Source organism: Xiphias gladius, chromosome 22, assembly GCF_016859285.1.
Source record: "Xiphias gladius isolate SHS-SW01 ecotype Sanya breed wild chromosome 22, ASM1685928v1, whole genome shotgun sequence".
Classification (NCBI taxonomy): domain Eukaryota; kingdom Metazoa; phylum Chordata; class Actinopteri; order Istiophoriformes; family Xiphiidae; genus Xiphias; species Xiphias gladius.
The window spans coordinates 30,215,856-30,235,624 of NC_053421.1; the positions used below are offsets into that span (position 1 = coordinate 30,215,856).

At 42.7% G+C, this 19,769-nt stretch overlaps 1 protein-coding gene across 1 annotated transcript; it reads left to right on the forward strand.

The window, feature by feature from the left end:
- The first annotated feature begins 75 nt into the window (after positions 1-75).
- myo1eb (myosin IEb) lies at positions 76-19,764 on the forward strand. Its single transcript, XM_040118402.1, has 28 exons — positions 76-945; positions 2,052-2,384; positions 4,148-4,285; positions 4,659-4,748; positions 4,841-4,935; positions 5,559-5,646; positions 6,066-6,155; positions 6,236-6,367; positions 6,705-6,839; positions 6,913-7,045; positions 7,825-8,021; positions 8,133-8,213; positions 10,028-10,114; positions 10,324-10,410; positions 12,742-12,909; positions 12,993-13,078; positions 13,377-13,458; positions 14,391-14,596; positions 14,678-14,822; positions 15,015-15,129; positions 15,246-15,415; positions 15,522-15,667; positions 16,115-16,261; positions 16,513-16,670; positions 16,746-16,820; positions 16,917-17,106; positions 17,762-17,937; positions 18,727-19,764. Exons 2-28 carry the CDS (start codon positions 2,382-2,384, stop codon positions 18,801-18,803), a joined length of 3,297 nt encoding a protein of 1,098 aa, XP_039974336.1. The 5' UTR covers positions 76-945; positions 2,052-2,381; the 3' UTR covers positions 18,804-19,764.
- Positions 19,765-19,769: the final 5 nt, after the last annotated feature.

Sequence of the window (19,769 nt, forward strand, 5' to 3'; positions counted from 1 at the left end):
AAGTAGTTCTGAAGACTTAACGAATGAGAAGTTTAGCCTTACGGGTGCAATTAATCAACAGATTAATCGGTTAATCGATTTTGTTGCTTCTCAGATGTGAGGAGCATTTGTTGCCTCGAGCTGTGGAAAATGATAACAGGTATTCTTCACTATTTTAACGATTAATCAATAATGAAAATAATTGCTTGTTGCAACTGTAGCCTTTTTTTTAAACATACAATCCTCCAAGTAGAGGATCAGTTTACCTCCATTAAAACTATCCCACGGCTCAAACGACAAATAGCAGAGAAAGATGAGAGGTAGGTTTGAAGAAATGAACAGAGTTTTGTAGCAGAATGTTTTTTAGCTTTCGGATGTAATCAACCATGTTTACTACTCAGATTCCTCCAGAGACCAGAGCTGGAGCTACCTGAGGTCAGGTTCTTAGGATTTGCGGATCTAGCCGTCGTGTTCATCCTCCTGAATGGGTTTCCTGACGATCCTGAAAACCAAAGGAAAACAGCAGAAATGAAATGAAATTAGAATGGCTGATTCTGTGTTTGTGGATATTTTAAATTTAACTGCGTTTTCAGCCAACAGGACAGTACACGGGTAAAGGATTCAGTACTTCTAATAATTTAATTCCAGAGAGTGCGGAGAAGCTTCATGTTGGGAAATAAAATGTAGAGAAATGTGAGTGAAGTTTCACAATAAGCTTTAATAAAAGATAAAAACCTCTCCTCATCTGTTGACCCCTCAGATTGATCCTGAGACCAGGACTAGTGACCTGCAGAGGGAGTCCAGGAAGTAACAGAGGCATAGAAACCAGTTTGATGTTTTCGAGCTGAGAATCATGTAGAAAGTTTCTGCTCTGTGGGAAAGTTCTGTTCATCATTAACTGCACTTTGAACATTGCTGCATCTCACAGTGACCTTCAGACTGAAGCAGGAGTCAGCATGTTTGCAGGTGAGCGAGGAAACAAGCGTGTCACTCAAACTCCAATCATGCACTCTTAACTCCTTGGCAATGACGGGTTAAACTGGATGTTACCAGATCGGAATTCGGTCATTTAGACCTGAAACTCAACGGATCTTTGTATTCTGACAGAATATTTGTCTGGATGTTTTAGGGATGTTGGGATGAGGTCTGCTGGATTAGAAGCTGAGGAGGAAACCGTTCAAATCTCTGTTGGTTTCTCTTTTTTTAAACTTGTGTTTGTTGGAGCGGCTCAGCTCTTCATCCTGGTTTTAAAAATAGAAATGTAAAGTGAACAGTAACAACAAAATATCTCTATCGTCAGGAGTCTTAAAAGATAGTTTATATTAACCGAACGCAGACGTTGTGATTGTTTTTATACTTTTACAGGCAGCAGTGCTGTAACGGGTAAACAGACGAGGTCAAAGGTCACTGTGGCTTCACTAAGATATTTAAAACAAAATTTACAATCAAATTGTATCTAAACTGCCAAGTGATGTCTGTTATATTGAAATGTCGTTTATTTGTAGCTGATATTGTGCGAAAATAAACAGGAAGTTAGTTTGCACGGCCTCATGTTCATATTGATACACATCACACCCCTACACGCGTCCACCTGCTCTCAGGTAAACGTCTGAGTGTAATTTAAAACATCAGACTCTCAGCATCTGAAATCTGATCACGTCGTCTTGTCTCCAGTGTCTGAAGTGAACTCTGGAGTATTTTGAGGTAACAGTGTCAATACACTGTTCACAGGGGACTGGGGGCCAACAAGGGGCCACACACTGGATTAATCCAGGAACTTTGAAAAAAAAAATACAATGAACAACATTTATGTCATCTGAACTAAACCTAATTTTAACATCTCATTCTCTGCGGATGTTCTTTTATAAGTGCAATGATATGGACCAAACAGTAAAATCTATTTATTTTTTCTGACGACCAGAAGTAAAGTTGATAGTTTATATATGAGACGGATTTGTTTAAAACAAAAAGTACTCGAGAGTCGTTACTCTGTTATTACCTGAGTACTCAGTGCTTGTTGGTTTGGACCAGACCCCTCTATGAACTGCTGTGATCCTGTGTTCTGACACCAGGGGGCAGCAGAGCTCTGGCTGTTCTTCATTAGGACTTCATTACCCAGAGTTCCACAGAGAGGAGGACGAGGAGGCGGGCTTTACCTGCCCACACCTGCAGAGAGTTGAGAGGCTGAAGACTGAAGGAAGAAAAACAGACAAGAAACAAAGTGAGAGGAAAATGCTCAGATCTCCAGAGTCAGTCAGAGTCCACTGAACTAAACCAATCTGATCCGGACTCAACTGATCCAGGTTCAGTCTGAGTTCACCTGGATCCACCTGAGACAGACTCAAGATTTCTCAACATTTACCTGAAGCAGGAAGTGAGGACAGGAGGAGCAGACAGCAGACATGGTGAGTTGACTCAGTTTTACTCTAAACCTTTAAAACTAGTAACTGTTTAAACGGGAGAGGAAACAGAAACAAACACCCAATCTGGTCCCGGTCCTGGTCCTGGTCCCATATCAGATCGCTCCTGCTGTTTATTTGAACTAAAAATACCTGAAAACAAAGTTGGTTTTTTTGGCATCAGAAATAAGAAAATAAACTGAGGAAAAAGTAACAACAATTAAATGATCATTTAATTAGAAAAGAATTAATGAGTCAGTGTGTAAATAAATATAGAATTAAATAATAAATCAAATACGATAACATGAATGAGTGGAAAAATTGAAAAATGATTTATAAATAAACTGATTGAAGTAAATAACAATAAATAAAAAAAATCAGAATAAAATAACAATCAAACGAGTAAATAAATAAGGGAAATGTATCAGTCGAATCATTTTGGGTTTTTCTTTAACGTGTTCAGACGTTTTCCCTCCCGTTACCATGGAAACAGTGACAGTTTGACCTCTGTCAGGTGTTCATCCTGGGGCCCTCAGGGGCCCTCGCAAGTGAGTACGGAAAGCTAACAGTGTCAAATATGATTATGACCTCATTCATCTTCTAATGTTTTCTCGCTGTCACGTTATTGGATCTTTGATCGAACTGATTCTTCAGTTTAGAATTGACTTTGATTCCCGACACGAGTCAGATTCAGTTTTTTGAGCTGGACTTCATGGACTAAACAGGTTGATCCAACCCCGTACTGCTGATCGTGTGGTGTTCTCGTGTTTAACCGATCAATCGGTCTTGGCTGATTGATTAGTTGTTGGGTTTGAAAAGCGTCTCAGAGCTCACGGTGTCGTCACATCTGTTCAGTTTAACGTCACACCGGAGGAAGAAAACCAGGAAACCTTCTGGTCTTAGGAGCCGGGATCCGAGAGGCTGTTTTGTTCGGTGTCAATCAGTTGATGGATTTATCCTCCACGTGTGCATCTCTAATCGGTTTCTTCTTTTTGTCAACTCTTTTCAAACTGCCAGCCTGCAGCAGCTGTTGGTTCAGTTCAACGTGTTAGTGTATGAACTGTAACACACACACACACACACACACACCCGCGCGCACACACACCCTCCCTCCCTCGCTGCAACATGCAGCGTCCTGCAGCTCGGCGTGTCGAGGCAAACGTGTCGGGGCGTCGCCGCCTGCTGATCCTCAACATGACAAGATCCCACAGGACAGAGGAATGCTGGGTATTTGGGGGGGGGGGCAGTCCAGCCAAACACCACATCTGAAAACACACACTCACACAGTGAAACACACACTGAGCAGACTCAGTGAAGTCTACACCTCCAGCTGTTTCTTCATCCTCTGTGGGCTAACACGATGGTGATGAAGATGGTGATGGTGATGATCTACCACTGATACAGTGTCTCCATGCACACGTACATATTAACGTCTGATCACATGTTCCATTAGTTTCATCATCCATCACCCTGAGGACGAAGAAAACCAGTAGATATTCACTCTTGAGCATTAATCACTTAAAGGAGTAAAAGAAATAGAACTAGGGATTTTTCTTTTGAGCGACTAATGTACTAACCCCCCGGTTTTTTCAGCTCTTCACACATGTACGTGTGTGTTTGGACGTACGTGTACAGTGTGTGTGTGTATCTCTGCTGTGCACAGTCATGTGTATTAACACACATTCCGTAGACGGACAGTCGTACGGCACATATACACACCAGTGCAAGTGTTAGACCACGTCTGACCCCCTCTCCTCTCCCCTCCCCAGGGCAGTAAAGAGCATTACCATTGGCAGGCTCACAATGTGAAGGTGAGTGGGGTGGATGACATGGTGCTGCTGTCCAAAATCAACGAGGACGCCATCACAGACAACCTGAAGAAGAGATACATGGACGACTACATCTTCGTATCCTCAGACACTGTTTTCATGGAGCCACTGACTCCGTCAGCAGAAAGACCCGCTTCTCGGTTAAGAGTGATGACTTTTATAAATGTGTCCAAAAATCAATGAATTCAGAGTTGATTCAGATTCCTGGTAAACTTTGTGTGTCCAGAGAAAACTGGGCTTTTTCTAAACACGAAACAAAGAGACGCTGCAGGATTTTATTTTGAAATTTATTCATTTCAGGCCCGAACAAAATGATTTCCTCAAACACGAGATGGATTTAAGATGTTTCTGTAATACAGTCCCCAAGTCCTGGGATGTCCAAGTTGTAGTGGCTCAAGTCCTGGTGGTTCAGCTCTGGGTCTTGTTGTGTTCCTTGACCTGGTTCTGTCAGACTTACATTGGTCCAGTTCTGATCTCTGTGAATCCGTTCAAACAGCTTCCCTATTTCACTGAGAGAGAGGTGGAGCTCTACCAGGGAGCAGTAAGAGAACGACACACAAACGTTGACACACAAACTTTAACACAATATCTGACTTTATAACGTCATTAACAACCCCCCCCCCCCCCCCCCAGGCCCAGTATGAGAACCCCCCCCACATCTATGCGCTGGCTGACAACATGTACAGAAACATGATGATTGACAACGAGAACCAGTGTGTCATCATCAGGTAGGCGGGGACACTGTTTACCTGTGAATATCTTGCCTGGGGAGACACACAGGTATGATACATAATAAATATACACGAACACGCACCTTTAAAAAATGTTGTCTAAACATTTTAGAATTCAATCAAAAATGTGTGTACAGTTACTTTTACGCTTACGTATACGATTCCAAAGAAACAGACGTACAGATGTTTCAGATCTACGACACAAACACAACGTTCATAACAACTTTAATACAAATGAAAAAACTAGTAAAAGTCATGTCGCTATTAGAATTGTGGATATTACCTTTAATATCAGTGGTTAGATGAAACAGAGCAAACTTCAGCAGAAAAGTACAAATTAATGAATTATTTATTTGAATGTGGTGTAAGAAGTCCATGGGATATGGACAAAAGCTCTAGGAATAGTGGACCTTGAACTTATTAATATTTACTTATTACTTATTTACCACAGACAAATTAAATCAACTTAAAAAGCTTAACAAAATTAACACATGTAATCATATAATTAACACGACACAATTTTTTGAAGAAGATTGTAATTGAATTAAATCTGAATTGAAAGATGTGCGTTTGAATCCTTGCTGTCTGCATTTTTGTCATTTGAATCTTTGTTGTCTCAGCGGTGAGAGCGGAGCTGGAAAAACAGTCGCAGCCAAGTACATCATGAGCTACGTGTCCAAAGTGTCCGGCGGAGGAGACAAAGTACAGGTCAGTACACGGGGTACTGCTCGGGGTACTGGTAGTTATGGCTACCACATCCAATTCACTGGACCAGTATCAGCACCGATACTGATCTTATGAAGTGGTCTGAGGTTCAGCCACGACATAATCGATCCACATTAAATACAGTTTTTTGTCAGTCAGCATCTCTGACCACGTGTTACGTTGTTACCGGACATTTTCATGATCCCAGATCAGTTCACGCAGTGAGGGTTACTGGTTTTACAATTGGTGGGAAAGAAAAAAAAAACGGAGCTCTCGTATCAGATCAGTTCTCTGCATCAGTAGAGACCGAGTTCAGGTTCTGGAATCACAATCTGAGAAAAAGTTGGATCTGTGCATCCTTACTGGTAGTACTACTGTTACCATGGTTACTGCTGCTGATGAGCGTGTTTCTGTGTGCGCAGCATGTTAAAGACATCATCTTGCAGTCCAACCCCCTTCTGGAGGCCTTCGGCAACGCCAAGACTGTCCGCAACAACAACTCCAGCAGATTTGTGAGTATAAATATATAAGTATATATACAGATTCATACACAAACCGGCCTTATTCAGACGGACGCATCTCCTCCTGTCAGGGTAAATACTTTGAGATCCAGTTCAGTCGAGGAGGAGCTCCTGATGGAGGAAAAATCTCCAACTTTCTGTTGGAGAAAAGTCGAGTCGTTTCACAGAATCCTGGAGAGAGAAACTTCCACATCTACTACCAGGTACTGGGAGAGTACTGCAACATGTTGCCAGTATGAGACTCGGGGTATGGGTGGGTTACTGGAAGGTCAGAGTGAAAACAGTCCCTGTGAGGAGACAGTTAATATTTCTGTTGGAAAGTCAAACCTCCACAGAGACGCAAAATGATGCAGCAACCATTTACATCATTTACATCCGTGCCCTGAAATGTAGTTTCTGTGACCTTTTGTCCTGATTTATTCCAAATCTGTTTCTGTTCCTGTTAATTATTTCTCCTGGAAACAGAGGAACCTGTGTCTAAACAGGAAAATGTTTCAATAAATGTCCTACCGTCGACCTCTCCATGACCTCTGTCCTCAGCTGCTGGGGGGGGCAAGCGGGGAGCAGAGGGAGAACCTCGGGGTCACGACACCTGACTACTACTACTACCTCAACCAATCAGGAACCTACACAGTGGAGGATGTCAACGACAAGAAGGAGTTCTCTGATACTATGGTCTGTACCGGTCTCTCTGTTAAACTGTCTGTCTGTACCTGTCTTTCTGTTAAACTGTCTGTCTCTCTCTCAGGGGGCGATGTCAGTAGTGGGTCTGTCTCTGGAGGATCAGGATTCAGTTCTTCAGCTTGTCGCAGGAATTCTTCATCTGGGAAACATCAGCTTCAGGGAGGAAAACAACTACGCCGTGGTCGAAAGCCAGGACTGTAAGATACTAAACTACACTATACAGCACGGGACATAAGGAGTAATAATATGGGGTCAAGATGTTGAGTTAATGAATGAAGTTCAAGTTCACACAGGTGTTCTAAAAACAACACTTACTGTAGTTCGGGTGGTGATTTGCATCAAAACTCGTCCTCCTCTTCAGAGTCCTGACTGAGTCAGATCTGATCACAGACACGGAACACATCTTGATATGATTCAGTGTGACTTCCACTTCCTGAGGACGTCATTGTCTCTGATGTCCCTCCAGAATAAAGCTCCAGAAATCCACTCACCAGAGGAAAAAGAGGCTGCAGAACTTCATTCAGAATCTTCATGTTTTTAAGTTTTCTTGAGCGTCACAGTGACCAAGTGACAGTTAACAAATATGGGATGGAAAAACGAGTCTCCAGTTGTGGCCCCCTGCCAGCTCTTTAATTCCAACAGTAACAACATTAACAATATTATTATACTGTCCTGTTTACATCCCCCTGTAGTTCCAAAAAATAGAGCAACATAATAATTAATAATATCAAATTTTTTAGTTTCTATTATTAATAATATAAACTGGGGGGGGGCGTATGAACCTACGAGGTCTTGGCTCTAGGTTCTGCCTTGTGTTTCGATGATGACCTGATCTCCAAAACGTTTGAATTTACATCATTGTAAAAAAGTGTTTTGCTCCCAACAACCTATAAAAACCAATATTTATGTACCTGTCTGTAAATTCATGTTGGTTACTGATGCTGAAACTGTCTCTGTCTCGCTCTGTCTCCCTCAGTCCTGGCGTTCCCGTCCTACCTGTTGGGGATCCCTCAGGACAGTCTCTGCAGTAAACTGACCAGCAGGATTATGGACAGCAAGTGGGGCGGGAAGACCGAGTCCATCTCTGTCACCTTGAACACCGAGCAGGCCTGTTTCTCCAGAGATGCCCTGTCCAAAGCTCTGTACGCCCGACTCTTCGACTTCCTCGTTGACGTTAGTTCACCTCAACACTCTGCACACAGTTTCCGCCTCATTTTATAATTCTCTTTGATTTTACACTTAAGTTTATTCTACAATGACTTATTTTATCTGTGTGTGTGTCAGTGTATTAATAAAGCCATGCAGAAGGACCAGGAGGAGCTCAACATTGGAGTGCTCGACATCTACGGCTTCGAGATCTTCCAGGTATTAACACGTTTGTAGTTTTATGCTTTTGATGACCCTCATTGACATGGGTTCCCCAACCCTAACCCTTAACCTAAACCTAGTTCTGACCCCTGCCCTAAAACCAAGTCTTAATCCGCAGTCCTTTGAAAAAGTGAGGACTGTACAACAATGTCCCCACTTTCCCTAAATGTCCTCACTTTCCAGAAATGTCCTCACTTTTAAAAAATGTTGTCACTTTCCAGAAATATTCCCACTTTCTTTAGATGCCCTCAATTTTCAAAAATGTCCTTGGATTCCCAAGAATGTCTTTGTTTTCAAGAAATGTCCTGACTTTGCAAAAATGCCCTCACTTTATAAAAATGCCCTCACTTTCCAGAAATGTCTTTGCTCTCCTGGTCTAAAGTGCTAATGAGTCCTCATAAGGATAGAACTACAAGAGCATACACAGTGAAAATAAACTGGTAGCTAGAAGTTCCCGCCCTGTCCCTTTTAGGGTTAATGAACAGCCTTCTGGGAAGTGTAGGAAATCGTTACAGGTACGTGCAACAGGTTTAAGGCAGAATTTTGAACTTAAAAGTACTTTTTTTTTTCTCTTTGTTCTAATTGAATTTAAGAGTTAACAAACTGAAATCTGTGTGAGTGCTGACTTCTGCTGGTGAGAACATGTCATGAACATCTGTGATGAGCTGGATTCAGCTGACATCATTAGGTATGAAGTTTGAGCGGCCACCAGTTTCAATCATTTCCACTTCTTTCTGAGAAATCAGGTTTTGGTCATCATTACGGCAGACAGGTCTAAATACTCATGGGCCTTGGGGGCCATCTCCATGGATGAGGAGCCAGTTGCAGGTGTGAATCGTCACAGCTGTTAAGAAAACCCAGCGATTTATGTGCTGATGTGTGCTGTGCAGATTGTGTTTTCAGATTCATTCATCTAAAGCTTCCACTTCCTGTTAACAAAGGTCTGTGATTGGATGTTTCTTGCTGTAATGTACCTTGGGATTGGTAGGTAACATTTCCCCTGAAATTTTTATGTCCACAGCTTCTTGTAGCTTTGACTTTTTATGAAGGAACCAGATATTTTCTGGCACAGTTGTTCCTATTGTGTTCTGATGATTGAAACAGGAGAGTTTCATGTGGACGGAGGAACTAAGACACAGACGCTGTCTGTGGATGAAATGAATGGGACTTTTTACTGCATGAAACAGGGACGTCTGAAATTAACTCCTCACACTTCACAATGCTAGAGAAGATTGCGACAGATCTGTTTTTTGGGTCTGAGTGATAGTTTGAGTAATGTATCAAAGGAACTATATGTAAAGGAGGTTGAAGGAGTTAAGTGTCTGCTATCGCTACGTAGCCGATGTTAGCATTAACAGCTGTTTACTCACCAGTCTAGAAGAAATGCTGTGAGTTCAGCATCACACTTCCCTCCTGTACTATCCAAGAGCTGCCCCCACGGTGGAAAGCAACGACAGTGTTAACTCTGGTTTTGCTTCTATGTCCATCACTTGTTTTCGTCAACTGAAGTTAGCATGCTAACCAGCTAGCCCCAGTCCATCTCACCACTTAGTCACAGCGAGTCACTGCAGCGTCCGGTCTGTCCTTAGTCGAACATGAGAGGAGGAAGAAGTAGCTCTGCTCAGAGGAGATACTCTAACCTCCTGTCTTGTAAACACAACGATGACTGAAGCTCTTGGTGAGCGACCACCACCACCTGTTCCTGGCAAGAAACCACGTTCAGCTGCAGAGAAAATTTACATATAGCCCCTTTAATTGAATGATGTATGTGTCTGATTATTTGTTGAGTGACTTCTGCTTTTTTCTTTCAGAAAAACGGTTTCGAACAGTTCTGCATTAACTTTGTCAACGAGAAGCTGCAGCAGATTTTTATTGAACTCACACTGAAGGCAGAACAGGTGACACATCATGACATCATCACGTCATCTGATCACGACATTGTCACGTTAACTTTAACTACTCTACTTCATGTCTCCATGTTCTTCTCTCTCTGATCCTCAGCTGCAGTGTGTTTCTCCTTTATCATCAGAAATGTTTCAGAATAAAAATATTTCAGTGTGCGCTCAACATGAAAACAGAAGCTGACACTGTTTTCCTGTCTCTGCAGGAAGAATATGTTCAGGAGGGAATCAAATGGACGCCCATCGAGTATTTTAACAATAAGGTAGTCTGTGACCTCATCGAGTCCAAACTGGTGAGTCAACCAATCAGATAACAGGACTCAGATTTGATCTGTGGTCCAAAAAAACCATCAATAAAAATGCAACAAACTGCTTAAGAGTCCGGTATCATCTGAAATCATGCAGACTGAACCGTACAAACTTTTTCAAGTGCAGCTAAACTGACTAAATGGTAAAACTGGGGAAAAAGGACGTGTAAAGTTTCTGGAGAAAGTTTTATCAAACACTTTGAATGTATCATAACAGTGGTTTGCTGTGCGATTTATGTTTAGGTGTGTATGTGTGCGTGTGTATAGATTTATGTGTCAGTGCATTCGTAAACTATTCAGACCCCTTCAATTTTTCCACATTTTGTTATGTTCCAAATCCGATAGTTAAAATCATTTAAATTAATTTTTACCCTCATCAGTCCATACTCAATAATCGATAATGACAAAGAGAAAACAGAGGTTTAGAAATTTTTTCTAAATTTATTAAAAGGGAAAAACTGAGGTATCACATTGACATAAGTATTCAGACCCTCTGCTATGACACTAGAAATTCAGCTCGGGTGCCTCCCATTTCTGTTGATCATCTTTGAGATGTTTCTGCACCTTGACTGGAGTCCACCTGTGGTAAATTCAACTGATTGGACGTGATGTGGAAAGTCAAACACCTTTCCATGTAAAAAGGTCTCACAACTGACAAAGCATATCGGAGCAAAAACCAAACCGTGAGGTCGAAGGACACCTGCCCGCAGAGCTCAGAGACAGGATGGTGTCGAGGCACAGATCTGGGGAAGGCTACAAAAAAATGTCTGATGCATTGGAGGTTCCCAGGAGAACAGTGGTCTCCATAATTCTTCAGTGGAAGAAGTCTGGAACAACCAGGACTCTATCTAGAACTAGCTGCCTCTCAGACTGTGAGAAACAAGATCCTCTGGTCTGATGAAACCAGGATTCAACTTTTTGGCCTCAATTCTAAGCGTTCCTCCAGACATGACGCTTAGAATTGTTTAGTTTTTCCTTTTTAAAAAAATTAATTTAGGAAAAAAATTTTGCTTTGACATTATTGGGCATCGAGTTTAGATTGATGAGGAAAAAAATGAATATGTTTGATTTTAGCATCAGGCTGTAACATAACAAAATGTGAAAAAAGTGAAGGGGTCTGTAAACTTTCTGAATGTACTGGGCCCCCCGGGTCAAACTTTATTACTGTGAATAGTAAAGTGAGTAGAAGATGACCTGATGTCCAAAACCCATAAAGTTAAAGGTTGAAACATTCTTTTGAACATTTTAAGCAAGATTAGTGAATTATTTTTACTTTATACAAGTTGAGAGTGAAAATTAATTAAACTTAATTAACTTGTCTGGGCTGTGGCTTGGTCAAAAGTCATCGTTAGCAAAGGCCATGTGTTGCAAATTTCAAAGCTTTATAAATACTCTGACTCTTCAAACCTTGCCCCAACAATCAGCAACCATGGGCTCCTCTAAGCAGCTGCCTGGCACTCAGAAAATTACTCTAACTGATGCCCACAAAGCAAGGGAAGCAATTTCAGGTGGCAGTTTCCTCAATACGTAATGTAATTAAGAAACGGCAGTTAACATGAACAGTGGAGGTCAAGTTGAGGTCTGGAAGACCAAGAAAACTTTCAGAGAGAATTGCTCGTAGGTTTGCTAGAAAAGCAAAGCAAAACCCCCCGTTTGACCTTCAGGAAGATTCATCAGACTCTGGAGTGGTGGAGCACTGTTCCACTGGGCAGCGACACGTGCACTAATATGACCCTCATGGAAGAGTCATCAGAAGAAATAAAAAAGCTGAAGATTTAAAGAGGAAGGATTCTACAACAGGATAATGATCTAAATATGCCCAAGAATCCACAATAGACTACCTCAAGCTTTTGCCATGGCCCTCACAGTCCCCTGACCTAAACATCAGAATCTGTGGAGAGACCTCAAAAGAGCAGTGCAGGCAAGATGGACCAAGAATCTCTCAGAACTAGAAGCCTTTTGCAGGAAGACTGGGCGAAAGTCCACCAAACCAGAACTGAAAGACTCTTAGCTGCTACAAAAAGCGTTTACAAGCTGTGATACTTGGCAAAGGAGGTGTTACTAAGTACTGACCATGCAGGGAGACTGAACTTTTGTCTCAGGCACTTTTCCTTTTTTGTTAATCTGAAACTGTAAAAGATGGAAATAAAAAAGTAACCTTGCTTAAAATATTAAAGAAATGTATCATCTTTAATTTGATGCCTTTTGGAAATCAGTTCATCTTTTACTCACCTTTCACAGTAATCACTTGTAAAGGAGTATTTTTATATTATGTTCCCATCATCTCTCTGTTATGTCCCTCTGATTATCTCCCAGAATCCCCCTGGAATCATGAGTATCCTGGATGATGTTTGTGCTACTATGCACGCTAAAGGTCAGGGAGCAGATCAGATTCTGGTGCAGAAATTACAGGGACAGATTGGATCACACGAACACTTCAGCAGCTGGAACAAAGGATTCATCGTCCACCACTACGCTGGGAAGGTACTCAGTACACCCGTATACCTGTGCATCTGTCTGTCACTCAGACATTCATTAACTGTCTACCTGTCTGTCTCCCTGTCCAGGTGTCGTATGATGTCAGTGGTTTCTGTGAGAGGAACAGAGACGTGTTGTTTAACGACATCATTGAGCTGATGCAGAGCAGTGAATTGTAAGTACTAAGTGCTAACCCATTGTAGTGAGGAGACTTCTGTCTAGTGGGGACATTTCTGCTTTGCAAGGGCATTTCTGCATTGTGAGGACATTTTGTCCCCTCCTCACTGCTTCAAAGGACTGTCTGAAGGTTCAAACCTGGTTTTTAAGGTTCAGGTTAGAATCAGATTGATGATAGGGTTATGGGCTAGAGAATGAAAGACAATGAGGGTCCTTACAAGTAAAGTAAGAGAAATGTATGCGTGTCTGTGTGTATGTGTGATGACTTCGTGATGACCCCATGTCTTTTTGGTCAGTCCATTCATCAGAGCTCTGTTCCCTGAGAGCCTGGAGGCAGAGAAGAGAGGGCGTCCGACCACTGCCAGCAGCAAGATCAAGGTGAGAGAGTGAGGGAGACACCTGCTGTTTCATGATTGACGGGTGGAGATGGGATCAGTTCAGCCTAGGGTTTGGTTCAGATAGCTGGTTCCATTTGGATATGGTTTGGTTGGTCTGGTCTATCAAAATACCAACCACAGTGTGAGCTAGTTTGACTAGCTTTGCTGCATTAAGTATCCTTAGTCTCCTTCATGATCTGTGTCTCAGCCACTGCTGCAGTTCCAGCTGCTGACAAACTAGAATAACTTCCTGTTGTTTCCTGCATACACCTGTCCCTTTCACCTCAAACAGCATCTTTGCCCCACCTTTGTCCCTCCTCCGAATAAAAACGGGGACTAACATATAGAGCAGTGAGGTCACAGATGGGACTAAGAAACAGGTAACCATGTCGCCCCCAGCTTGGTAATGCCTGTTCGTCAGAACTTAATTGATATAACAAACTAGTACCAACATCATTAGAACCAGTGCAGGGGGCGCTACCACTGCGGATTAATGAATAAAACTTAAATTTCTTTTTTTGGTAATTACATTTGCTCATTACGTATGAATGAAAAAGTTCACGAGTCAAAAAAGAGTTGTGCAGTATACAAATTTCTTAACGAAAATTAATCTTAATTTTACTTCAGTCATTTAGGGAATCTGGGTATCGACAACCTGAGACTGGATCCAAAGTGGAACTGGCAAACCAAGTCAGAAATGCACACTAAGTTGCAGACTTCAGTAAACCTTTACGTGTGAAAATTTAGTCTTGACGGTTTAAATGACTTCGACATTCCTAATCAGCTAAAGAATTCGCTGGAAGTGTAACAGTGTACTTTGGTTTTTGAACACACGGAAGGCCTGCAGGTTCTTAGTCTCCAACACTACTGTAAGGTAGAGTAGAACAGGTAACATTGCCAAAAGGTAAACCCCCCCCCCCCCCCTTTTTTTAGAAACAAGCTAACAGTCTGGTCCAGACCCTGATGAAGTGTACCCCCCACTACATCCGCTGCATCAAACCCAACGAGACCAAACGTCCTCGGGACTGGGAGGAAAACCGGGTCAGACACCAGGTTGAGTACCTGGGCCTCCGAGAGAACATCAGAGTCCGCCGGGCTGGATACGCCTACAGACGGGTCTTCAACAAGTTCCTGCAGAGGTTAGGGGTAAAACATGAAAACACCAATGTTCACTGTGTTGCTGCTTGGAACACGCTGACGGTAACAATAATGTGCTGCAGGTATGCCATCCTGACCAAGGAGACCTGGCCTCGCTGGAGGGGTGAGGAGCGTCAGGGAGTCCTGCATCTCCTCAACTCTGTAAACATGGACCAGGACCAGTTCCAGCTGGGCAAGACCAAAGTCTTCATCAAAGCTCCAGAGTCGGTATGAAAAGCTCACACACAAGGAGGGTTTTGTCCGTTATAAAGTTTTGAAATAAAGTTTTGTTTCTGAACCAGAACTTCAGAACTCTCCTGGGTCAGACTGTAGGGTTCTGGTGTTCAGGTTGAAATGTTTCAGTGCTACCACCTCTCTCTCTCTTGATTTGTTGTCTCGGTGTTGTTTTCATCGCTGCAGCTCTTCTTGCTGGAGGAGATGAGGGAGAGGAAATACAACGGTTATGCTCGGGTCATCCAGAAGGCGTGGCGCAAACACATCGCCGTCCGCAAGTACGTCAAGATGAGGGAGGAAGGTAAGACTGTCTCCCATACGTGGGATAACCTCATCACACCTCATTTGGCTTGTGTTTTGGACATTGCACTTCCTCTCCCTCTTCCTCTTTACTAAGTGATGAGTGGTTTCTTCCAGCATCGGACGTCCTGCTGAACAAGAAGGAGCGCCGCAGAAACAGCATCAACAGGAACTTTGTGGGTGACTACATTGGGACAGACAACCATCCAGAGATCAGACAGTTCGTCGGCCGTCGAGAGAGGATTGACTTCGCCGATGTAGTGGTGAAATATGACCGAAGATTCAGGGTAAAAACTCAGCCTAGGGAGAAACCAGAGACCACATTTTACCAGAGTCAATTTCGTTTTCAGATACACTGCTGACTGAATTCTCTCTGGTTCTGTTGTCCCACAGACTGTGAAAAGAGACCTCATCCTGACCCCGAAGTTCCTGTACCTGATAGGTAGAGAGAAGGTAAAACAGGGTCCAGATAAAGGTCAAATCCAGGAGGTTCTCAAGAGGAAGATCGAGCTCAACAAGATCCAGTCTGTTTCCCTGAGGTACACCACCAGACCCAGAACTAAGGGTAGAACAAGAACTAGGGTCAGAATTTCAACCAGTGCCAGGATCTGAACTACAGCTTGAACTACAGGGACAAAAGTGGGACTGGAACTAGAACTAGGATCACAGCCAGAAACAGAAGCAAGAACTAGGGACAGAACTAGAACTACAACTACAACTGCAACCAGAACCAAGATCTGGACCACAAGTAAAACTACAAACAGGGCCAGAAGTAAAATTAGAACCAAGGACAGAATTAGAACCAGTGATAACGCTAGAACTAGGAGCAGAACTTGAACCAGGGCCAGAATTAAAACTGGAACTCGAAATAGAACCTGGGCCAGAACCAGAACTAGAACTACAACAGTTTAATCTTGTCTTTCTGCATCTGTCCGTCTCTTTCTGTTTGACTTGTGTCTCCCTCTCTCTCTCTGACTGTCTGTCAGCACTCTGCAAGACGACTTCTTTATCATTCATGAGGAGGAGTACGACAGCGTTCTTCAGAGTGTCTTTAAAACAGAGTTCCTCAGTCTGCTGGTCAAACGTTATCAGGACAAGACTCAGAAGAAGCTGCCACTCAAATTCAACAACCTGTCAGTATTATAACAGTTTTATTTTGCGTAACTGAAATATAAAAAAATACGCACATATTAAGCCCGAGCCATCATGTAATCTTTGCATGGTTATCTGTTGTTGAATAAATCAATTCAAATACCCCAGACATTCTCATCCATAGAGCTGCTAACATGGCTAAAAACATGTCTGACGCCTGTGTTGGTTTTCTGTATTAATTCTAAATTTGAATGAAATTTAACTGTTTCTGACCCTCTGTCTTTATCTCCAGTCTGGAGTTTAAGGTGAAGAAGGGTGGATGGGGTCCGTTTAGCTCTGCAGGATCGAGACAGATCCAGTTCCAGGTGGGTCAGGGGGACGAGGTGGTCTTGAAGCCCAGCGGGAAGCTCCTGCAGGTCTCCATTGGACCAGGTCTTCCCAAGAACTCACGTAAGTTCTGACCTAATTCAGTCACCATTACAGTTCCCTATGTGCTACCCCTCACTTCCTGTATTTGATTCGTAGGTCCAACGAGGAGGGACAACCGAAAGAGCCGCTACATGGGCAACCAGCATCCGGCCAGCAACCAGTACAACTCAGGTACCATTTATTTAAAAAAACAAACAAACCTTCAGGTGTCAGGATGTGACCTGCTGTTTTGAATGTTCTTTTGTTTTTGTTTTTTTGTTTCCTCAGCTCCTCGGTCCAGAGGGGGCGGAGCTCCCAGAGGAGGTTCTGCTTCCTCCAGAGGCTCCCTCCTGAGGCAGCAGTCCAGCATGGAGCAGCCTAGTCTGCCCCGCATCCAGAACCAGCGTCACCCCAACAACCGGCCCCCCCAACACCATGACATGGGCTTCATGGACGTTCCCGAGCAGGGTGCCGCAGGGTGAGAACACAGTATAACCAGTAAAATCAGGATCACCAGTATAACCAGTATTAGAAGTTATACCAGTGTAACTAGCATATATGTCTAGTGTCACTAATGTAACCAGTGTCATTAGTATAATCAGTAACAATAATTGAACCAGTATAACCAGTATGAGTACTGTAACCAGGGTCTCCAGCATAACCAATCACAGCAGTAGAATATAACTGGTTTAACAGTATCTACCCACTGAATTCTGACGTGTCTGTGTCCCCATAACGCTGTGTACAATCAGGTTAAATGTTCCCATGTGACTCTGGTTTCTGATCAACTCTGATGCTTTTAAAGCAGCAGCTTGATCAGATGTTACATCAGTGTTACTAACTAACGTTTACACTGGCCTGGAGTCAGTTCCTTACTCAAACCATATCACCAGCAGACCCAGCTGACCTGGGCCTGGAACCAGCAGTTTTCCAGTCCCATCAAACCTTACGATTTAATTATTTCTGTGTCCTGGTTCTACGCACTGTTATCAGGTTTGCTGTAAATACACTATAATACATAGTACTACAATCCCTACTCCTTGCCTGCAGGCTGCAGCGTTTATGGGAGATGAAGTCTGTTATCTGGTTCACTGTAAAGAAAATAAAGTGTAATCCCTGCATGTTGCCTCCAGGATGCAGCGGCGGCGGTCAAAGGAGATGAAGCCCCTTCCCGGTGCAGGTCGACCCAAACCGGCTCCGAAGCCAAAGCCTCGGTCTCCTCAGTGCAGAGCTTTGTACGCCTACGACGCCCAGGACACTGACGAGCTCAGCTTCAACGCTGACGATGTCATCGAGATACTCACTGAAGGTACTGTTGTTACTGCTACTACTGCTGATACTACTGCTACTACTGCTGATACTACTGCTACTACTGCCAATACTACTGCCAATACTACTGCTACTACTGCTACCACTTCTACTACTGCTACTACTTCCACCACTGCTACTACTACTGCTGCTATTACTGCTGTTACTGCTACTGCTACTGCTACTACTGCTACTGATACTACTGCTACTACTGCTACTACTGCTACTACTACTACTACTTCTGCTACTAATACTGCTACTACTGCTGCTATTACTGCTGTTACTGCTACTGCTACTACTACTACTACTACTACTTCCACCACTGCTACTACTACTGCTGCCATTACTGCTGCTACTTCTACTACTGCTACTGGCTACTGCTACTACTGCCGATACTACTGCTACTACTGCTCCTACTTCCACCTCTGCTACTGCTACTAATGCTACTGCTGCTATTACTGCTGCTACTGCTACTGCTACTACTACTACTACTAATACTGCTACTACTGCTGCTACTGCTGCTACTGCTACTAATGCTGCTGCTGCTGCTACTACTGATGCTACTGCTACTGCTATTACTGTGATAACTACTACTACTAGAACATCTCTGCCATCAGTAAAACACACTCTTTATCTCTTTTCAGATTACCGACAGTATAATAAAGTTACTGAACATATAATTTACTAATCTAACTCAAAAAAGGGGATTGTTTTAATTCTGCGTCTTTGCAACCTTCATATGTACTTACCGAGTCAGAATCGACCTCTGTCTCTCTGTTTGTGCCCTCAGATCCCTCTGGTTGGTGGTTTGGCCGGCTGCGGGGCAGAGAGGGGTTGTTTCCTGGAAACTACGTGGAGAAGCTCTAGACCTTGTCTCCGGGGTTCAGAGGTCACTGAACTGCGGCTGTAGCTGTAGCTTTCAACACATCAGCTAACAGGAAACAGCTGATTAGCGAATATGTAGGGTTCATTCATAAGCAAAAAAACACGTTTCAGTCAGAGTCACAGCTGTTGGTCAACCAGTGAATGCATCGTCCCCAGAGATCAAAGGTCAGGGTCAGGCGCTCCTACATGCTGATTCCTGGACCATGTCCCTGTAACACTGTGTACAGTCAGATTACATGTCCCCACGTGACTTCAGCCTCTCATCATATCTGATGAGCAATCGTAGTTCGATTAAAATTTTACATCAGTGTTACCATGGAAGAATATTAGTGTAAAGTCCAGCCGGTGCTCCCTACAGGCTCCAGTGTTCATTACAGGCACAACACTGTATAAAAGTGTTTCCAGAACAGACAACATCCTGATGATTCATATTTTCTTCAGCAAATATCTGCTTACATGATAAAAGGTGTGTAACTGTCTGCAGTGTTGAAAGTGAAGAGATGAGATTACCAGAGACTAGACATCACACTGGTACTTTAAAATAAAAAATTTTAAAATAAAAATTTTAAATATCAACTTCTTTTATTCTTCTGGACATGTAAAATGTGACTGAATGTCACTACTGAAAACATGAAAAATGAAAAATTTGCAGGTTTTAGCCTTTTGAATGAAAATTAAGAATAAAAATAAAATATATAAATGACTAAACAGTTTTTACTTTTCAATAATTTTCTTAATCTATCAACCTGTTTTACCGTTCACAACAGTTTATTTTTCCAGAGTACAAACACGGCTCAGATCAGATGTTCAGAGTCTGATTTTTCTATAAGATTTCGGTTTGTGTTTATAGAGGTCTGTGTGAACTGAATAAGAATGTTGTTTTAGCTCACATGATCATCTAGTTTACCCTGGAACAGCCAATAAACTGACGTTTCAGTACCAACCTGT

What these genes read in the sequence shown, in the direction of transcription:
- myo1eb (XM_040118402.1), top strand. An exon ending in TGGAGCTCTACCAGGGAGCA is followed by an intron (nt 4,749 to 4,840) that starts GTAAGAGAACGA and finishes CCCCCCCCCCAG; the next exon opens with GCCCAGTATGAGAACCCCCC. An exon ending in CGTGGTCGAAAGCCAGGACT is followed by an intron (nt 7,046 to 7,824) that starts GTAAGATACTAA and finishes TGTCTCCCTCAG; the next exon opens with TCCTGGCGTTCCCGTCCTAC.